Source organism: Hemitrygon akajei, chromosome 11 (genome assembly GCF_048418815.1).
Source record: "Hemitrygon akajei chromosome 11, sHemAka1.3, whole genome shotgun sequence".
In the NCBI taxonomy this organism is placed as follows: domain Eukaryota; kingdom Metazoa; phylum Chordata; class Chondrichthyes; order Myliobatiformes; family Dasyatidae; genus Hemitrygon; species Hemitrygon akajei.
In genome coordinates this window covers 10,086,249-10,109,582 of record NC_133134.1, presented here as the reverse complement: position 1 = coordinate 10,109,582, position 23,334 = coordinate 10,086,249, and the positions used below count along the sequence as shown (strand labels likewise).

The following is a 23,334-nucleotide window of genomic DNA, read 5'->3' as shown; positions in this document are numbered from 1 at the left end:
CAATGCCTTGGGACTGCATGAAAGTCTCTTTGCTCAGCTAGCAAAGAAATGGGGCTAAGATCCACAAACAGTGATTCCCAAACAGTGCTGAAAGGATCTATAAGCAAACCATGTCTGAAAGACAACAAAAGTTCCAGCAGGCAAGAGAAAAGGTTACATTCACTGGCCAGAAATAAATATTTGGAGAAAAGTATTTTACCATTGTAAAACATTTTGGACCGTAGCCTCTCTTGTGCCAGGAAGAGTGGAGGGGCAACACATTATATTCCACCTGGGTAGTACCCAACCTGATGGTATGAATATAGATTTCTGCTTCTGGTAAATAAAATCACTCCCCCTCTCCTTTCCTTTTGTTCCACACTCTGGCTTCTTACCTCTTCTCACCTGTCTATCAGCTCTACCCGGGTCCCCTGCTCCTTTCCCTTCACCTATGGTCCACTCTCGTCTCCTATCAGGTTCCTTTCTCTCCAGCCCTTTACCTTTCTTAACTACTAGACTTCACCTATCATCTTCTAGCTATCCTCCTTCCCTGTCCCCTCACCTTTTTTATTTTGTCATCTTCCCCCTTCCTTTCCAAAACCGAAGAAGGGCCTTGGCAAGAAATGCTGTCTGACTGCTGAGTTCTTCCAGCATTTTGTGTGTGTTGCCCTGGGTTTCCAGCATCTTCAGACTTCCTCATGCTTATGATTTGCTTTTTCCACTGTATGTTTTATTATATGCCTCATTTTTTTTTTAAAAAGGCTCGGCAGAGGATATACTTCTTGTGGCAGTTGGTAAAATTCCTAAAACACTACCTTCCTCAGGACATACTGGGTGCAATTCCACACTGGCATCATAGAGAAAATCTTCTCATCAGCCAATACTGTCTGGTTTGTTGCAGCACCCTCTCACAACAATGTACAAACACTACAGTAAACTGTCAAGTTAGCAGAAAAAGTCATTGGCGGTTAACTGGATGACTTGGATGTGCCCAGGACAAAGAGGCAGACAGGAAAAATCATTGCGTACACCCTACAGAGTGCCTTTTTCAAAAGCTCCAGTCTTGAAAGTACTATAGGGCTACGAAAAGAAAAACTTCAAGCCATCTTAAAAGTTTCTTCTCCTAGGCAGTTAATTTGATTAATCATTCTAGTTATTCCCCTCCATCTATTACTCCAGTCAGTGCAATAAATTGTAAAGGCTTTAAACCACTTTTTATAATGCTGTTTACATTGGATGCCACAGCAGAGTAGCAGTTAGCGCAACACTATTACAGCTTGGGGCATTCCAGAGTTCGGAGTTCAATTCCAGTGCTGTCTGTGTGTCCTCACTGTGGAATGCATGGGTTTTCCCTGGGTGCTCCAGTTTCCTCCCACAGTCCAAAGGCGTACCGGGTAGGTTAACTGGTCATTACAAATTGTCACAGGTTTAGGTTAGAGTTCATTGGCTTTGTGATATTGCTGGGTGGCGTGGCTTGAAGGGCCTAATCCACATAGTATCATTAAAGTAAAATAATTACATGTTGGTATCGATGTATTGATGCACATTTTATTCCATATCCATACTTGAACTTCTAACTTTATTTTTTATACAATTCTTTATTCTTTATAATTGAGGGATTTTGTTGTTTTTTTGTTGCATGTTGCACCCTGACCGACATACCACAGCAAATTCCTAATACATATAAATGTGTATAGCAAATAACCCTTGAAGCTAAGAAAGATTGTCTAGCCTATATCAAGGCATTCATACTGATCATTCTGAGAGAGATTGGGGCCATGGTCCAAGACAATACCAAATCCAACCACCAGACGATTTCAATTGGAATAATTGTAACTTTGAATGTAAAGGCAGTTCACAAATTATATAGAGCTTCCAGACTGCAGGGAATAAAATTTGCTGGCAGGAACCAATGTAATAAAGCTTCTTTTTTTGCATTGCAACACGCACAAAATGCTGAAGGAATTCAGCACGTCAGGAAGCATCTATCGAGATTTACAGACACAAAATGCAGGAGGAACTCAGCAGGTCAGGAAGCATCTATGGAGAGGAATAAAGAGTCGCAGTTTGGGGCTGAGGCCCCTCATCTGTACCCTCTCCATATCGACGCTGCCTGACCTGCTGAGTTCCTCCAGCATTTTGTGTGTTGCTCCGGATTTCCAGAAGCTGCAGAATTTCTTGTGTTTAAGATTTTTGTACTGCATCGCAGTTTCAAGCTCTACTTGATCTGGGATTGTAATGTGGACAGCCAATCCAAAGACTAGGAAAAAACCATACTTGCAGTACTGCTATCTCTCAACTTAATGAGGAAAATAAATTTCAAGGTCAGTTAATTTGAACATTTTAAGAACAATAAAATATTGAGATTGGATGATGAATAAAATAAAAATGTATTGTGTATATGGTTACTTTAATACTTCTTCCTCTTAACTTGCACACATGCTCAATGTAAAACTCACTGCTTGAGCTGTCATAAACATTGTGTCTTACTTATATGGAAGGTTTTCCCATTTCCTTGTCTGACTCATTATGGATAATTTGGATATCTAATGTGCAGAGTATCAAGGACCAAGGATCAACTTTATTCACCACGTACACGGACATGTATTAGAAATTTGCTGTGGTGTGGTGGTCAGGATGTGACGTGTAAAAATAAACACTACTACATTCAACAATTTAAAAGAATAATGTAAAAAATAAAGTACAGTTAAGGAATAAAATATGAATAAATATATACACCAACATGTATTTAAACTATAACTAGTATTATAAAAAGTGGTTTAAAGTGCTTAGAGTGCAGTGTAGTAAAGTGGGGGGCGGTAATGGATAGGAGGCGGGGGCAACTAGAAAGGTTAATCAGATTAACTGTCTGTGGGAAGAAACTTTTAAGATGCTGTGAAGTTTTTGTTTTAATACCCTATAGGCTTCTTAGAAAGGAGCTTTCGGAAAAGGCAGTTTGCAGGATATATAGTATCTGCAAAGATGTTTCCTGCTTGCTTCTTTGTCCTGGACACATACAAATTATTCAGTGATATCAATGACCTTTTCTATTGAGTAGCAGATCACAGAAAAATATGTGAATTTCACTCAGTCTTGGTCAAGTCCCTGCCAACTTCCCTGAACAATACTAGATTTTAAAATATGCATTTCGAAGCATAGCTATTGTAATCTCACACTTGTTAGCAATATAAAATAATGTAGGGAGATTAAAAGAAATTACAAGAAAGAAAAATCTGTAAGCAGAGCTAGCACTCATTTTAAATGCTTTTACTTCAACAGTACAATCACAGTCGTTGATCACATTTGAACAGATTTATTCAACTGGAAAAACACAAACCTTTCTGTTGCATTACGATCAAACTAAATATGTACGGCAGGAATAGTTCCATTGAAAGTGCTGAAAAATAAAGCTTAATACAACTCTTTAGATCTTTTTGAGAAAAAAAAGTTTATTATTCTTGGAAGAAAATGGAATAGAGTGAAAGGAGAAGATAATGGAAAATCCAGGGCATTTTTATGATCAAGCACCAGGTCTTGTGAGCATAGTGTTGTAGTGGGCAGCACGGTAACAAAGCCGTTAGTGCAACACTTTACAGTACTAGCGATCACCGATCAGGGTTCAATTCCTGCCACTGTCTGTAAGGTGGTTGTACGTTCTCCCCATGACTGCGTGGGTTTCCTCTGGGTTTTCCAGTTCCCTCCCACATTCTGAAGACCTGCGGTTAAGGTTAGTGAGTTGTGGACATGCTAGGTTGGTGGGAGAAGTGTGGTGACACATGCGGACTGTCAGCGCAATCCTCAGACACAAACGATGCATTTTTCTCTATGTTTCCATGCATATGTGACAAATAAAGCTAATATTTATCTTTAATATTAGTGTGTTCATTAATAAACTGATATTTCTTGCTAATGAGGGTAATTTATGCCAGAAGGATGAAAGGCATACAATAGAAATTATACAGAAAGTATAATTCCCACCATTGACAAAATTTTCAAAAGGCGATGATGCCACAAAAGAAGTGACATCCATCATTCACCTCCACCGCCCAGGACATGAGCTTCTCTCAGTACTACTATCAGAGAAGAGGTACAGGAGCCTGAAGACACACATTCCATGTTTTAGGGATGGCTTCTTCCCCTCCAACATCAGAATTGACAATGAACCCATGAATACTACCTCATTACTTTTGCTCTTTTTGCACTATTTATTTAAATTTTTAATACATATTTCTTATAGTGTATATCAAGTACTACACTGTACTGCTGCCATAAAACAACAATTTTCACAACATATGCCAATGATAAAAAACCCGATTCTGAGTGTTTTAAATATCAAAGGGGATTTATAGTTTAAAAATTATACTGGTTCAAGTACACACAGAACTTAATGTTCAAAATAATGAAAGTGATGAAAGTAAAAAAGCAAAAGGAAAATACTGGTCTACTCTCCTTTCTTATCAGATTCCTTTTTCTTCATTCCTTTACCTTTTCCACCTACCACCTCGCAGCTTCTTACTTCATCCCCCACCCACCTGGTTTCACCTACCAAAATTTGAATTTCAAAGTAAATGTATTATCAAAGAACTTATATGTCACCATATACAGTACAGGGCCAAAGTCTTGCGCATATGTTAAAAAAATCTGTAAAGCAAAGATGCTTTCAAAAATAATGAAACAAAAAGTTTCTAAATATCAAAAAAAATACTATAAAGAGTAGTAAACAGTAAAACAACTAAAATAAAACAATAATTGGTGAGACCACCTTGTGCCTTTGAAACTGCACAAATTATCTTAGGTACACTGTCATGAAGTTCTGTAAGAAAATCCACAGGTAGATTGTTCCAAGTTCTTGGAAAATTTGCAACAGTTCTTCAGCAGACTTTGGCTGTCTCACTTGCTTCTGTCTTTCCAGGTGATCCCAGACAGCCTCGATGATGTTGAGATCAGGGCTCTGTGGAGGCCACACTATCTGAAACCATATAAAATCTAGGGTGCCTAAGAGTTTTGCACAGTACTGTGTAACCCTGAGATTTGTTTTCCTGTGGACACCTCAATAAATCCAATAACCTCTGTGGTTAAGAAGGCGTACAGTGTATTGGCTTTCATCAATCATGGAATTGAATTTAGGAGTCGAGAGGTAATGTTGCAGTTATATAGGACCCTGGTCAGACCCCACTTGGAGTACTGTGCTCAGTTCTGGTCGCCTCACTACAGGAAGGATGTGGAAGCCATAGAAAGGGTGCAAAGGAGATTTACAAGGATGTTGCCTGGATTGGAGAACTCAGCCTTTTCTCCTTGGATCGAAAGAGGATGAGAGGTGACCCGATAGAGGTGTATAAGATGATGAGACATTGATCGTGTGGACAGTCAGAGGCTTTTTCCCAGGGCTGAAATGGTTGCCACAAGAGGACACAGGTTTAAGGTGCTGGGGAGTAGGTACAGAGGAGATGTCAGGGGTAAGTTTTTTACTCAGAGAGGTGAGTGCGTGGAATGGGCTGCCAGCAACAGTGGTGGAGGTGGATACGATAGGGTCTTCTAAGAGACTTTTAGATAGGTACATGGAGCTTAGAAAAATAGAGGGCTATGGGTAGGCCTAGCAATTTCTACGGTAGGGACGTGTTCAGCACAACTTTGTGGGCCGAAGGGTCTGTATTGTGCTGTAGGTTTTCTATGTTTCTAACCATACTAGAATAATTGAAAGACCGCATCAACAGACCTGACACCCAGTGTGCAAAAGACAACAAAAAGAATTAAATAATAATAATAGATAAGCAACAAATATTGAGAATGAGATGAAGAGTCCTTGAAACAGAGTCCATAGATTGTGGGAACAGTTCAGTGATGGCAAGTGAAGCTGAGTGAAGTTATCCCCACTGGTACAAGAGCCTGATGGTTGAGAGGTAATAACTGTTTCTGAACCTGGTGGTGTGAGTCTTCAGGCTCCTGTGTCTTCTTCCTGATGGCAGGAGTGAGAAGAGAGTATGACCTGGGTCTGGGGGTCCTTGAAGTTAGATGCTGCTTTTTCGTAACAACGTTCTGTGTAGATGTGCTCAACAGTGTAGAGGGCTTTTTCCATGATGGACTAGGCTGTATCCATTATTTTTTTGTAGGATTTCCCACACGAGGGCACTGGTGTTTCCATACCAGGCTGTGATGCAACCAGTCAACGTACTCTGCACTACACATCTATTGATGTTTGCCGAAGTTTTAGATGTCATGCCGAATCTTCACAATTTTCACCTTCCAGCTTGTACTATTTCCATTCTACCCACTTTTTATTCTTTCTGGCAGCTTTCCCCTTCCCTTTCCAGACCTGATGAAAGGTCTCAGCCCAAAATATCAACTGTTTATTCAGCTCATCTGTGCATGTGAACTTTCCTCTATTCAGGACATCTACAGCAGCAGGTGCATAAAAAGGGCCCGGAGGATCATCAGGGACTCCAGCCACTCCAACCAAAAACTGTTTCAGCTGCTTCTGTCTGGCAAATGGTACCACAGTATTACAGCCAGGACCAACAGGCTCCAGGACAATTTCTGGCCATCAAATTTATCAATACACACTGATCTGATTGCATATCTGATGTACATACATATATACAAAACAATTACATATACAATTTTAGTGTTTGAGCAATATCCTCCTTCATTTCCCTTCCTTATTACTTGTGCATACTGAAAGAGATGCAACATACAAATTTTTACTCACCATGTTGTGAAGTGGATGCACAAAATAAAATTCTAATTTATTTCCATAGATGCTGCCTAACCTGCTGAGTTCCTCCAGCATTTTGTGCATGTTCTTCAGGAAAATACATGAGCAGGATATCAAATATTTAAAATATGAGTGCGAGATAGAACGACTTCCTTACCTGACTGAGTGATAATTGTTTCAAATTGCAGGTGCTGCACAGAGTATTTAGTCCATTCATGCTGTGCACTAGCCACCCATTCAATCAGCTGTCTTATATGTAGTCTATAAAGGCCCAAAGAGCTATCCAAGTCCTCTGCTGCAGCAAGTGAAGCTATGGTCTTCTTTGCCTACAAACAATTCATTGTGAAACATGTTAAAGATCAGCCGCTCACTATAATGGCATGGACAGTTAGATATACACTCAGTGACCATTTTATGAGGTACACCTTCTCGTTAATGTAAATATCTAATCAGCCAATCTTGTGGCAGTAATTCAATGCATAAGAGCCTGCAGACATGGTCAAGAGGTTCAGTTGTTGTTCAGACCAAACATCAGAATGGGAAAGAAATGTGATCAAAGTGACTTTGACTGTGGAATGACTGTTGGTGCCAGACAAGGTGGTTTGAGTATCTCAGAAACTGTTGATCTTCTGGGATTTTCACATACAACAGTCTCAGGAATTTAAAGAGAATTTTGCAAAAAACAAAATGAGGCAGTTCTAAGGGCAAAAATGCCTTGTTAATGGGAGAGGTCAGAGGAAAATGGCCACACTGGTTCAAACTGACAGGAAGGTAACAGTAACTCAAATAGCTACGTATTACAACTGTGATATGCTGAAGAGCATCTCTGAACATACAACATTGGTAGGCTGCAGCAGCAGAAGACCATCAACATGCTCTCAGTGGCCACTTTAGTAGGTACAAGAGGTACCTAGTGTCACTTTATGCACATACAATCAATCTACGTACGTAAAATATCTTAAGTGTTTATGCTTATTGCACTTCTTAAATTATTATTGTGTTCTTTATCTTATTGTGTTTTCTTGTGCTGCATTGGAGCTGAAGAAAGAATTATTTTGTTCTCCTTTACACTTGTGTACAGGGAATGGCATTAAACAATCTTGAATTTCAGGCATATTGGTGCAGTTATTTCAGGTCAGGTCAAAGTAAACTGCACCTGATGTGTTGTAGCATTGTAGCAGCACCAAAGCTCCTTAGCTTTTTGTTTCACAGTTAACATCATAAGAGTTTGCAATCTAGCACTGAATCATGCCAAATGCTAATTGGAAAGCAACAGAAAGCGGGGAAAGTATTGCATGAAGACAAACCAGAAACTCCTTGAGATAGTTTTTCCCAGAAAAGCTGCCAACGTAGTTGAGACAATGCATTCACCAACTGTAAATATTTTATTTTCAAATTATATGCCCTACCTCAGAGAAATACAAATAGATCCATTCATCTCTTCAAAAGGGGAACTGGATATCTTTACATGGAAAGGAAAATTTTACAGGGACTTCAGAGAAGAAGCAGAAGGTGGAATTAATGCAACACACACAAAATGCTGGTGGAATGCAGCAGATCAGACAGCATCTATAGGAAGAAGTACAATTGATGGAGGGTCTTGGCCTGAAACCCCTCTTCCTTTAGATGCTGCCTGGGCTGCTGCGTTCCACCAGCGTTTTGTGTGCATTGCTTGAATTTCCAGCATCTGCAGATTTCCTCATGTTTGAGGTGGAATTAATTGTTGGATTTTTCAAAGACCTGACTTGGTGATGATGGGTCAAGTGGCATCTTTGCATGATTTAATATTAAGCAACTGGCTGAAATTATCATGTCCATTATAAATAGATATCCCTGATGGCAGTACACTCAATGGCTACTTTATTAAGTATGAGTGGTACCTAATAAAGTGGCCACTAAGGGTAAGTTTGTGGTCTTCTGCTGCTGTAGCCTATCCATTTCAAGGTTCAATGTGTTGTGCATTCAGAGATGCTTTTCTGCACACCACTGTAACAAATGTCATTGCTTGAGTTACTGTCACCTTCTTGTCAACTTGAACCAGTCTAGCCATTCTGCTCTGATCTCTGTTATCTTTCACCCACAGAACTGCCACTCACTGATGCTCTTTGTTTCTCACACCAGTTTCTGTAAATTCTAGAGCAGAGGTTTCCAACCTTTTTTATGCATGGACCTCTATCATTAACCGACGGATCCGTGGATCCCAGATTGGGAACCCCTGCTCTAGAAAATGTTGTGTATGAAAATCGCAGGAGATCTGCAGTTCTGAGATACTCAAACTACCCTGTCTAGCACCAACAATCATTTCATGGTCAACATCACTTTGGTTACATTTCTTCCCCATTTTGATGTTTAGTCTGAACGACAACTGGATCTCTTGACCATGTCTGTATGCTTTTATTAATTGAATTGCCTCCACATGATTGGCTGATTAGATATTTATATTAATGAGCTGGTGTACAGGTCCACCTAATATAGTGGCACAGAGTGTCAGCTTTTAACATTACTTTAATCTAGAGAAATTCTGTATTCATTAATGCATGGCAGCCATTCAAAATATTTTTAAAAATAAACTTCATGTAACTTTCCACAGTATGGAACACAGAAATGACAGATGCCATATTGCTACACAAATTATAAAACTCCCTTAGTTCTTTCAGTAATGTGTTTTAACTGCAAGTCTCGTAATGATCACCCACTATTCCACCAACGTAATGGTTCCATTTCCCAGGCCATCCATCCTTGCAGCTTTTTAGAGACAGATTAGCAATTTATGCCTAATTACGGGAAGTTTCATGCTGTTGCCCGAGTCCCATTGGGAGAAGGATGGAGACTGCCCTAGATTATTTCACCTCTGACTCTTTATAATGGATTTGGAGAACAGAGTCCCATCTCATCATTATAGGCCAAATTCAAACTGTTGCAAAGAGAGTGCCATTTGTGTTTCCAAAGTCTTCAGATAGTCAACCCTTTATTTAATTCAGCTCAGCAATGGATTAAAACATTCAGTGATTTGTGCATATTTCTTCAGTCCTACTTAACTTGAGATCATAAACCAGTTCTCCAAAATGCTCCTATATAAACTATCCCTTCAACTGAGACTCACTGGATAACACTGCCCTGAGTTAGAAAAAAGAACAAAGTGGTGGAGAAAATCAATGAGACAGCCAGCATTCGAGGAGGGAGATTGACAGTTCGGGCTTCAGTTTGAGATCCATCACCTCACTTCATATTTACTCTAGATATCAACCTCTGCAGATGTATCTTTCCAAATTAGAAAGTTACACATTCTCCAAAACCAGAGGCCCAACATAAACAAACCTATTATAAAAAGCCAGAGATGAAATAATCTTGGGCAGTCTCCATCCTTCCCCCGATGGGACTTGCGCAACAGCACAAAGCGTCCTATAATTAGGCACTGTATACACTTAAAGCAGAGGCTGATAGGTTTTTAATTAGTCAGGGTATGCAAGGTTACAGGAAGAAGTCAGGAGAATGGAGGTTGGGACTGATAATACATCAGCCATGTATGGCTGAGCAGACTCAATGGGCTGATTGGCCTGAATTAGCTCCTATGTTGTTTGGTCTTAAAACCAATATGATATTTCCAAAACAGAACTAAACTAAACCACCATTAAATGTTTTTGCAGATAAGTTTAAAGTGAGCTATCAACTGCCTGGTTGGTTAGCGGCTTCTTCCCTCACACTGTGAGACTAATGAATACCCTGCTACCGCTGAGTTCTCATCACTAGGAGAGCAGCTGTTTACTTGTGCTGTGCACTACATGCATTTTGAATTATATTTTATTAACTTACTTGTGGCAATATTTTGTTTTATGTGCTTTGTGTGATATATGTTTTGTGGGTGCACCGTGGTCCAGAGGAACAATGTTTCATTTGGTTGTATACATGTACAATTAGATGGCAATAAACTTAAACCTGAACTTGATCTATTCTCGCAGATCCCACAGCAGTATTTTGAAGAACAAGGATATTATACCAGTTAATACAAACAGCTGAACCATCATGTATACTGGTCACCAGGTCAGTATTAACCTGCTACTTGTGGGATATTGCTGTGTGCCATGTACTGGGCACATTTTCTGTTTCCCTACTTTACAACAGTGATTGCCTGCACATCATTGATAAGATTTACTGGTGGTGAAAACTGCCAGATAAATTCAAATATTGCTTTTTAAATGGAGAAAGTCGTAAGTGCACAATCAATTACAACCTTGTGTGGCTGGAGAAAATAATGAGAATGAGTTGGGATGCAGATCCTTGGATTTCTGTAATATAAAGACGAGTATTTCAAACCTAGTTTACATGGAACACCAGTAGCTTTTCATTATATTTTACCGGTTGAATTCAACGCCTGGTTCTGGATTTCAAACAAATTACTTTTGGCACAACACTAAGTATTTCACATCTGAGAATGCTATCAAGTGAATATTGGCACATTTAGAGGGCTACAAAGGCAATTCATCATCCAAACAATTAAGGTAAAGGAGTCGTTCCCTTCGGTTGAATAACAGTCAATCCAAGGGTCCTGCATGAATAGACACTTTGGTTTAACTCTTCAAAAACGACATAAATCTTTTCAGATTTCAGAAACATTGATGCATTGTTCAACCATGGGACAACCTACCCTGTTCATGATGCAGGAAGTGAAAATTATTCCCAGTATGAGTTCCAAAGTTCTCACCTAAGAACCTTAGCATTGTCAAAGATCCCTCCCATCACTCCAATAATCTCTTTGACCCCGTCCCCCACCACCATCAGGCGAGAGATACTGTGGCAATAGGATAAGGACTGTTAGGATGGGAAACAGATTCTTCCCCCAGGCTGTGAGACTACTGAACTCCCAGCCACCACCAAGATCTCACCACGCAGAAAGAGCCAATAGCATTTACTGTTTACTTTTTAAACTTGTGACATAACTGCATCTTATTATTTGTTTATTTATTTGTAGTAATATTACTTTATGTACTGTGTGTGAATTATACATACGGAGTTGTGAATCTTGGTCTGGAGGAATGTTGCTTTATTTGGCAGTTTACACATACACAGATGAAATGACAATAAACCCGAACTTCAACTTAAAACAAGTCTATTAGTACTTGGGTGACAGTCACACAAGTGAGTTGCATGTTGCTGCAGCAGGATAAGGGTTGAAGATTCATGGTTGTTACTCCAGATCCAATACACATAAAAAAATGCAATAGGCATAAATAACACAATTTTAAAAAACTAACTAAAATACAATGTACAAGCAACCGTTAAATACATAATCTGATTGTATGTATATAAAGAAATGTTAGGTGATGTCTATGTGGCGGTGGGTGGAGGTATTGATCTGCCTGATTGCTTGGGGAAGTAACATACACAAAATGCTGGAGGAGCTTAGCAGGTCAGGCAGTATCTATGGAAAAAAGTAAACAGTCGACATTTCAGGCCGAGACCCTTCTTCGGACTGAAAGGGAAGGAGAAAGATGCCAGAATAAAAAAGGTAGGGAAAGTGGAAGGAAACTGAAAGGTAATATGTAAAGCTAAGTGTGTGAGAAATATAAAGAGCAGGAGAAGAAAGAATCTGATAGGAAAGGAGAGTGGATCATAGGGGTAAAGGAAGGAGGAGGGGACTCAGGGGGAAGTGATAGCCAGATGGGAAGAGGTAAAAGGCCAGAGTAGGGAATAGAAGAAAAGGGGAGGTGTAGGAAAAAATATGGAATGAGAAATCAATATTTATACTATCAGGTTGGAGACTATCCAGACAGCATATAAGGTGTTGCTCCTCCACAATGAGGGTGGCCTCATCTTGGCACAAGAGGCGGCCAAGGACCAACATGTTGGAATGGGAAAGGGATTTAGAATTAAAATGTTTGGCCACTAGGAAGTTCTGCTTTTGGTGGATGGAGTGTAGATGCTCGACGAAGCTGTCTCACCAGCATAGAGGAGGCTTGGGGACTGTTTTTGAGTCTAGTGATCATGGGGTGAATGCTGTGTAGCCTCTTCCCTGATGTGAGTGGGACAAACAGTCTCTAAGCAGGGTGGGAGGGATCCTTCATGATCTTTCTGGCCTATAACCGGCACCTTTCTGTATATGCTGTATGCCTTTGGTACAGTTAGGCTGATGGTGGTGATGCATTGGACAGTTTTAGCTAGCCATTACGGAGCCCTCCTGTCTGTTACAGTGCAGTTTCAAGCACTACCAGGTTCAGGAATAGTTATTACTCCTCAACCATCAGGTTCTTGAACCAAGGGGTTTAACTTCATTTTATCATTGAAATGTTCCCACTTTCATGTTCCCATTGAAATGGACTCACTTTCAAGGACTCTTTATCTCATGTTCTTGATATTTATTGCTTATTTATTATTATTATTATTATTATTATTATTATATCTTTCTTTTTGTATTTGCACAGTTTGTGACTTTTGCACACTGGTTGAACGCCCAAGTTGCCGCTGTCTTTCATTGATTCTACTATGGTTATTATTCTATTATGGATTTATTGAGTATACCTGCAAGAAAATGAATCTCAGGGTTGAATACTTTGATAATAAATTTACTTTGAACTTTGAATAAGACTACACAGGTCAATAAATGGAAAACTAGTAAAAGTGGAATCTACAATCTTTAGCACAAGGTGGCAAAGGACATCAAACTGATTCCTCTGTCACTCTTGCAAACTACTTCAACTGCTCAAAGGTGAGCTATACTTTCAGAGAATCAAGGCCTTCACAGTATTTCCCCTACCTGTAGGCAACATACACTGTGTAAGAAGATTTTTTTTTTAATTTAGAAATATAGCACGGCAACAGCTCCTTCCAGCCCAACAAACCTTTGCTGACCAATTACACCCGTGTGACCAAAAAGCACAATGTCTTTGGAATGCGGGAGGAAACAGGAGCACTTGAAGGAAACCCATGCAGTCATGGGAGAAAAGTAGAAACACCTTACAGATAGCAGGGGGAATTGAACCCCGGTCGCTGACACCGTAAACTGATGCAATAACTGCTACACTGTCATGCTGCCTCGACAAAGAACAGAATAGAAGTTTTGACTATGAAGCAATTTGATCATAGAAATAGTCTGACTCCATCTCACACATTGAATGTTTCACCTCACATTGGAAAATTCTGATTCATTCTGTCCGTCCACTAATCAGATCAGGAAATGGAACAAATTGAAAATAGCTGCAGTCTTTCTCCACTCCCAAAACCCCCCACTCTCCCCAAGTGGAAACTGGACATATCTTTTGCTCCGTTATACTTTTTAAATTAGCCTTTGGAGTTAGCAGCGACAGTTACCACTCAGAATCAAAGAACAGGGTTTGTTTGCTGAAATATTTCCAATGACTTCACATGAATGCATTCATTAGAGCACATAGCATTCTTAGACAACGACGCTCAGAAAAACATTTGCAACCACTTAAGACGCCCAAATATTACCTATTGCAGTAGTTCACGCACTCTGTCAGAAGAAAATCAGCAAAATAGCTAACAGCTGTCAAATCAGAGGTCATAAAAGAATTTTTCAAAATGCAGGTCAGCCATTTGGCCCTTCTGAGGCTGCTCCACCATTAAATAAGGTCATAGCTGATCTTACTGTGGGTTTCAACTTCATTTTCCTGTCTGATACCCATCATCTTCAATTTCTCTGTAATCTAAAATACCTTGTTGCATTGTCTATACAATGGCCTGACCAATCATCAGTTCTCTGGGGGAGGGGGGGTAGACAATTACAATGATTTACTTCTCAGAAGAAATCTTCTTAGAAGATTTACTTCTCAGAATCTTCTCAGATGATTTACTTCTCAGAACCTTTGAGCAGTTGAAGTAGTTTGCAAGAGTGACAGAGGAATCAGTTTGATGTCCTTTGCCACCTTGTGCTAAAGATAGTAGATTCCACTTCTACCAGTTTTCCATTTATTGATCTGTGTAGTCTTATTCAAAGATCAAAGTATTCAAAGCACTCCTCTGCTTCCTAGTCCTACACGGGCATCTCCTTATTCTGACACTGAGCTCCAGATTTCTTCACAAGAGGAATAAATTTTCATAGCATCTACTTTGTCAAAGCCTCTTAAAACCTTACATGTTTCAATAAAATCTCTTCTCATTCCTCTAAATTCCAAACAAATCTAGGAATTAGTCTAGTAAACCTTGCATTGTCTTAAGTCCTGAACTAAAGTGCCCAAGACAAAGAGATGCAAACTGTTATCCAGTTCTCCAGGTTAAGTCTCACCAATGCTTGTGTTATTCTCGTAAGTCTTCCCTACTTTAGTACTCTAACCTTCTTAAAGATTTAAGCTGCCTCAAAATGGTCCAGTGATGATTCCATAGACTCTGCACTCCACTTCATCCAGTCCCACCTGGAAAATGGTGCCTCATGTGACTGAATACCAAGGGAGAGTCTAAGACCAGAGGACACAGCCTGAGAAAAGAGGGGTGCCCTTTTAGAATGGGGAAGAGGAGGAATTTCTTTAGCCATGAGTGATGAATGTGTGGAATTCTTTGCCATAGGCAGCTGTGGAGACCAAGTCTTTATATATATTTAAGGCAGAGGTTGACAGATTCTTGATTAGTTAAGGCATGAAGGGATATGGCAGAAGGGAGGAGATTGGGGCTGAGAGGAAAACTGGATCAGCTATGATGAAATAGTGGAGCCAACTTGATGGGCCAAATAGCCTAATTTTGCTCCTATATCTTACGGTCTTTTTGACTTCAGCTCGGAGTTTAATATGATCATCCCTCAAAAGCTGATGGGTAATCTGTCCTTGTTGGGTCTCAACACCTCTCTCTGTAACTGGATCTTGTACTTCTTAACAAAGGCCATAGCTAGTCTGTGTTGCCAGAAATGTCTCTAGCTCCATTGCACTGAACACTGGTGCCCCCAGGCCTGCATGATCAGCTCACTGCTGTCCATGCTGATGACGCATGACTGCACTGCTAGATCCAGTTCAAACTGAATCATCAAGTTTGCAGATGACACAATAGTGGCTGGCTTTATCAACAACTACGACAAGACGGAGTACAGAGAGGTGGTAGAGCAGTTGATAGAACGATGCAAGTACAACACCTTGAATCTCAAACACAAGAAAATCTGCAGATGTTGGAAATCCAAAGCAACACACACAAAATGCTGGAGGAACTTAGCAAGTCAGGCAGCATCAATGGAAAAGAGTAAAAGATTGTTCAGGGCCCCAAACAGTCCTTCCAGGTGAGGTGACACTTCACCTGCGAGTCTGCTGGGGTCATCTACTGTATCTTGTGCTCCAGGTGTGGCCTCCTGTATCTCAGTGAGACCTGACCTGCTTTGTTGAGCACCTTTGCTCCATCTACCACAAAAGTGGGATCTCCTGGTGGCCACCCATTTCAATTCCGACATGTTAGTCTATGGCCTCCTCTAATGCCACAATGAGTCCAAGTTCAGTTGCAGGAGGAACACCTTATATTCTGTCTTGGTAGCCTCCAACCTGATGGCATGAATATCAATTTCTCTAACTTTCAGTAATTGTTCTCTCCCCCCCCCCCCCACCACCTCCTTCACCATTCCCCATTCCTGTTTCCCTCTCTCACCTTTTGTCCTTACCTGCCCAACACCTCCTTCTGGTGCTCCTCCTCCTTCCCTTTCTTCCATGGTCTTCTGTCCTCTCCTATCACACTTCCCCCTTCCCCAGCCCTTTATCTCTTTCACCAATCAACTTCCCAGCTCTTTACTTCAACCCCTCCCTCACCTCCCAGTTTCACCTTCACCTGCCTCCTAGTACTATTTCCTCTCCTCCTCCTCCTTCTTTCACTGATTTTTCCCCTTTCTTTCCAGTCCTGATAAAAGTTCTCAGCCCAAAACCTTGACTGTTTATTCTTTTCCACAGATGCTGCCTGGTCTGCTGAGTTTTTACAACGTGAGTCTCAATATGTACAGGACCAAAGAGATGATTGTGGACTTTAGGAAGGAACAGGCTAACTGCTCCTCACTGCACATAAATGGCTCTTGCATGGAAAATTAGGTGCACCAAGTTTCTGGGAGTGCACATAATGGACGATCTTATCTGGTCCCTCAACACAAACTCTTTGGTCAAGAAAGCACATGAGTGTCCTTACTTCATGAAGTGAGTTGCATCACTGTCTGGTACAGGAATTGTAAGGCTTCTGACCACAATTTCCTACAAAGGATTGCAAGGACTGCCGAGAGGATTATTGGGGTCTCTCTTTCACCCATTTGAGATACTTATAAGGACTGCTTCTTGCACAGGGCCTTTAGAATTGTCAACGATGCCTCTCAACCATCCAACAATGTCTTTGACCCCTACCATCAGAACTGTTAGGATGGTAAACAGCTTCTTCTAACAGGCCATAAGACTAATGAACTCCCTGCCAGCACCCAGGTCTCATCAACGTATAAAGTGCCAGTACTGCTATACTGTTTACTTTCTAAGTTGTGTTGTAAATCCATTTTACTATTTGTTAATTTATCTGTGGTAATATTACTTTATGTATTGTGTGTGTGTGAGTTATATATACTGAGTTGTTTCAGTTGGTGGTAAACATGTGTGTGGCTGAATGACAACAAACAGAACTTGAACTTAAGTTTGTAATTTCCTAATTCTCAAATTTTAAGATAAATCATATACAGAAAGCACCATCCCAATTAAGTGAAGGAGTTCCAATGTAATATATAAAAGTAATGCTTTGTATCACTGAAAACATTTTAGACAATTTTGGATGAATGGTAATCAATCTTTATGCATTTTTATTGCAAAGTAAAAGAGACAAGTATTCATATAATGACAAACAAGAGAAAATCTGCAGATGCTGGAAATCCAAGCAACACACACAAATGCTGGAAGAACTCAGCAGGCCAGGCAACATCTATGGAAAAGAATACAGTCGACATTTCGGGCCGAGACCCTTCAGCTGTTCTGTGTGTGTTGCATTCATATAATCTTCTGGTAAGATAGTGGTGCACTCAGACACAGCAGCTTCTATGGGGTTGACCAAAGGTGTTACTATCTTTTTGGACATTGTGTGGTGTGGAACACTGCAAGCCCAATTCATTAGTTTATTTCTGAATGGTAAGGGCAGAGAAGATGAAAAAAATGGATGACAGATAAAATTCTGGATCTAATGAAAAAAAGACAGATAATCACACCAAAGGACAGTATGAAGTATAAAACTTTAAACAAACAAATCAAGTGAACATGTAGGGAAGTGAAAGAACAATGGATAAATGGTGAATGTGAAGAGATAGAGAAACTGAAAAGTACTGGCGATATACACAAGAAGGTGAGGACACTCATGAGTGCTAATTGTACATCTAGTGTATGTTTCAAGGCAAAAGGTGAATCAATACTAATGGAAAAAGCAGATATACTGGCTAAGTGGTCTAAAGTTGTTTGAAGATATGAGAGGAGAGAAGGCAATAATTACTAATAACATGGACGGCCTACTGATTATAAAATCAGAATTTAAAGCAGCAGTGGGGAAAATGAAAAAGAATCAGGCATTAGGACCAGATGGTATTGCTATAGCAATGATTCAAGTGCTGGAAGATTTTGGGATTGAAAGTTTGACAGATTTGTTGAATGAAATACATGAATGCAGGGAAATACCTAAGGAAATAAGCAAGTCAGTCTTTATTGCACTGCCAAAAAAAACCCAAGAGCAATTGAATGCAAGTTGCACCACTCAGTTAGTTTGATGGGTCATGTTGTGAAAGTCCTGCTACGAATCATCAAGATGAGAGCAAGAAAGAGCTTGAAACCAGAGATCGCGCACATTGAACGTAGTGAAACATAAAATGCAATCTTCATCTTTAGAATGATCTGTGAGCAGCCACAGAGGTCCAGAAAGACCTATACCTATGTTTCATGAATTTTACCAAAACTTTTGATAAGGTGAGACACGAAGGGCTTATAAAAATCCTTCAACACTTGCACATTGATGGGAAAGATATCAGAATCATCATAAATTCATACTGGGAACAAAGAGCAGAAATGAGAGTTGACAAGCGATTATGTCCAGATTAAGAGGGGAATCAGACAGGTTCTCTCACCTGACCTATTCAACCTTTACAGCAAGAAGATTATAAGGGAAATTAGCAGTATCCCAGGCATGATAATTGGTGAATACAATTTGAACAATCAACAATATGCAGACAGTACTGAGAGCTACTTCTGAACAGAAGCTCCAAGAAACACGAGATAAAGTTGTCAAAGAAAGTGCAAAGAGAGGATTGACTGTCAACTGCAAGATGCCTGAATGTATGGTTGTCGCAAAAAAGAAAGAAATACGGAAACGCGAACTGAAAGTGGGCAACAAAGCAATTAAACAAGCATGGAAGTTCAATTACTTAGGGAGCATGGAAACATCTGATGGTAGATCTGATATTGAAATGAGGAGGATTTGGATTGCTAAATGCACGTTTGAGTGCTTGAACAAGATATTAAAAAATAACATAATTTCTATGGATATGAAACTCAGCGTTGCGGTACTGTGTTCATTCCACACGAACATATGGAAGCAAATGTTGGACAACATCAAAGCAGAGTGAGGGAAGACTCGAAGATGAAGAAATGCGTTTTTCTTTAAGAAGAACAATGAAAATATTGTAGAAGGACAAAGTAACAAATGAAGAAGTGTTATGAATATCTGGAATAAGAGGAGAGCTGATAACAGGAAACAGCAGCTAGAATTTCTGGGACATGTACCAAGGAAAGAGAAGCTCGAACATCTTGCACTGATGGGAAAAACTGACGGAAGAAAAAGTCACACTCGACAGCACGTGTCATTCATGAGTTATATCAAGGGATGGTCAAGCAAAAGTTTTGAAGAGCTTATTAAAGCTTCTCAGATTAAAGACAGATGGAAGACTGAGACTGCCCACGTCATATGACATGGCATATAATGACGATGACGATGAATGCTTCTTGCACTGATTTCAGTCCATCCTAAAGCTCTTTGCAGCCAACAAATTAGTTTCAGAGTGAAGTAAATGCTGAAAGCAAGAAATATGACAAGCTATTTGTTTACAATAAGATCCTACAGATTAATATGCTAACAAAACATCTTTCTCAAAGATCGAAAACCCCCACTATCTGGGCCATGCCATCTACTTAAAGCTACTGAGAGAGACAGTCAACGTTTCGAGTTGAGACCCTTCCTCAGGACTGGAAAAGAAGGGGGAAGATGCTAGAATAAAGGAGGGAAGGATGATACATAGAAGGTGATAGGTGAAGCCAGGTGGGTAGGAAACATAAAGGTCTGGAGAAGAAGAAATCTGATAAGAAAGGAGAGTGGACTCCAGGAGAAAGAGAAGGTGGAGGGGAGGTGATTGGCAGGTGAGAAGAGGTAAGGGGCCAGAGTGGGGAATAGAAGAAGGGGGGAGGGTGAGGGAACTTTTTTTTACCGGAAGAAATCAATATTCGTGCCATCAGGTTGTAGGCTACCCTGAGGGAATATAAGGTGTTGCTCCTCTACCCTGATGGTGGCCTCAGTTTAGCACTAGAGGAGGCCACGGACCCAGAACGGGAATGGGAATCAGAATTAAAATGTTTGGCCACTGGGAAGTTCCGCTTCTGGTGGATGGAGCGGATACACTCAAGGAAGCAGTCCCTCAAATGACGAAAGGCCTCACCAATGTAGGGGAGGCTGCACTGGGGGGCACTGGACACAATAGATACCCCAGCAGATTCACAGGTTAACTGCTGCCTCACCTGGAAAGACTGTTTGGGGCCCTGAGTGGAGGTGAGGCCACTTGCAGGGATAAGTGCCAAGAGAAAGATTTGTGGAGAGGGATGAATGGACATGTGAATCACTGAAAGAGCGATTCTTACAGAAAGCAGAGAGAGGAAGGGGAGAGGTAAAGATGTTTATCATTTCCTGTTAGTCACCTTAAGTACAGACATGCCTGCAACTAGTGTCACTTTATGGACATACAATCAATCTATGTATACAAGCTATCTTGTGTATTTATATTTATTGTGTTTTTTATTATTATTATGTCCTTTATCTTATTGTAGTTTTTTTTTGCTGCATTAGATCTGGAATAACAATTAGTACGTTCTCCTTCAGACTTGTGTACTGAAAATGACTTTAAACAACCTTGAATTACTTGAATTAACAAGAAATGCCAACTAGCCCAACCAAGTTGATCCAATTGTACAGGCAAGCCCCACTGAACATCCTTCTCACTATATTCATCAACACCTTCTCCCTCTTGAAACTTTTGATTGAACAGCATTCCAATGTCCATCCCCTTATTAATTTATACTTACAACAGTGACTACACATTAAAAGTACTTCATTAAGCTGCACAGCACTTTGAGACATCCGGAGCCTGTCAAAGGCATGACATAAAAACAAGTTCCCCCTTTGTTTATTATTTAATAGCCTGATCCTCCTTTGGGTATCATATTCCAGCTGATTTCCTTCTTTAGGCAGAAATAATTGTGAGTGGGAACAAACAGTCTGAGTCAGTTTTGTCAATTCCTTTCATAAACTTGTAAATTATTAGATCACCTGGAAGTTTCCTACATTATGAATTCAATGAGACCAAAGTAAATTGCTTAGACTGTCCTCGTAACTTAAGCTGCCAAGGCAAAATTCGCTGCTTGCCTTTCAAAATCACTCATTTATTTCCAGCAATGAGTTAAGAGCAATTGCTCTGCCTGAGACCACAAGAAACGGAGACAGTTGCGGACACAGCTCAGCACATCACAGCGATCAGCCTCCCCTCCTTGGATGCTGTCTGTACTACCCACTGCCTCCGTAAAGCAGCCAACACAATCAAAGGCTTTACTCCTTGGACATTCTCTTTTCTTCCCTCTCACTTCAGGCAGAAGATACAAAAGCCTGAAAGCATGTACCACCAGGCTTAAGGACAGATACTAGCCTGCTGTTAACAGTTCAAAGTTCAAAGTAAATTTATTATCAAAGTACATATATGTCACCATATACAACCCTGAGATTTGTTTTCTTGCACGCATACTCGGTAAATCCAAGAACCATAACAGAATCAATGAAAGGTCACACCCAACACAGCAGACAAACAATCAACGTGCAAAATACAAACTGTGCAAATAGAAAAGAAATAATAATAATAAATAAGTAAGCAAGAAATATTGAGAACATGAGATGAAGAGTCCTTGAAAGTGAGTCTATAGTTTGTAGGATCAGTTCAGTGATAGGACAAGAGAAGTTGAGTGAAGTTATTCCCTCTGGTACAAGAGCCTGATGTTGAGCTGTAGAAACTGTTCCTGAACCTGGTGGTATAGGTCCTGAGGCTCCTGTACCTTTTTCCTGATGGTAGTAGTGAGAAGAGAGCATGACCTGGGTGACAGGCTCTTGAATCCACGATCTACCTTGTTATGATCTTGCATCTATTGTTTACCTGCACTGCACTTTCTCTGTAGCTGTTGCACTTTAATCTACATTCTGTTATACTTTTACCTTGTTCTACCTCAGTGCACTGCATAATGATCTGATATGTATGAACAGAATGCAGGATGAACTTTTCATGGTATCTTGATAAAATAATAAACCAATTAACAATACCAAAAGAATCCTTACTGCTCTTGATGAAGTTGGGTTAAATCCTTCAAGACAGTAATCTCATGATCTCTAAATATGCGTTCTATCCCTTGTTAATGCAATCCACCATTTTGTCTGCCCTTTGTATTGCACCTTAATACTCTCTTATTGGGCTACTAAGCAGAAATGAGAAATCTTAATATGTAGCGTTGCTCCATTTAACAAATTTCCACACAAATAATTTTACACGTATTATTAAATAGCTATGTTATTTCTCTAGCACATCTTAAAAGTATTCTCCCCAGTTCTGATTTATCACTTGCCTCACATTCTGACTTTTGCTGTCCTTCTTGTGACTTTATCCAAGGCCCATGGTAGGAGGCTCTGGCAGCAACTTGCAAATAAGTCTGTTCTTAACTACTCTTCATTCTGAAAATGATCCAAATGCTGGTCTTTGCTTTCCATTTTATACAAATCTTCTATCTAATGGTGCATTTCATCCATTTCATTATGTTTTCACTTCCCAGCTTATGTATTGCTAATATTCCCCCCCCCCCCCCCCCCAGGGCAAAACTTGGTCAGGGCATCAAAGGACATGGCAAGAAGGCAGGTGTATGGGGTTAACACACATAAAATGCTGGAGGAACTCAGCAGGCCAGGCAGCATCTATGGAAAAGAGTACAGTCAATGTTTCGGGCTGAGACCATTCGGCAGGACTGGAGAAAAAAAAGCTGAGGAGTTAATTTAAAAGGTGGGGGGAGAGGAGAGAGAAACGCAAAGTGATAGGTGAAACCTGGAGGGGGTGGGATGAAGGAAAGAGCTGGGAAGTTGATTGGTGACACAGACAGAAGACCATGGAAGAAAGAAAAGGGAGGAGGAACACCAGAGGGAGGCGATAGGCGAGCAAGGAGATAAGGTGAGAGAGGGAAAAGGGGATGGGAAATGGTGAAGGAGGAGTGTGGGGGGCATTACCGGAAGTTTGAGAAATCGATGTTCATGCTATCAGGTTGGAGGCTACCCAAATGGAATATAAGGTGTTGTTCCTCCAACCTAAGAATGGCTTCCTCATGACAGTGGAGGAGGCCATGGATGGACATATCAAAGTAGGAATTAAAATG

At 40.3% G+C, this 23,334-nt stretch overlaps 1 protein-coding gene across 1 annotated transcript in view; it reads right to left on the bottom strand.

The window, feature by feature from the left end:
* Positions 1-23,334, bottom strand: part of LOC140735307 (dynein axonemal assembly factor 5-like) — a 167,240-nt gene that overhangs the window by 52,915 nt on the left and 90,991 nt on the right. Inside the window, exon 8 of the mRNA XM_073060195.1 lies at positions 6,849-7,017. Coding sequence (XP_072916296.1) covers positions 6,849-7,017 — 169 coding nt within the window. The remainder of the gene's footprint in view (positions 1-6,848; positions 7,018-23,334) is intronic.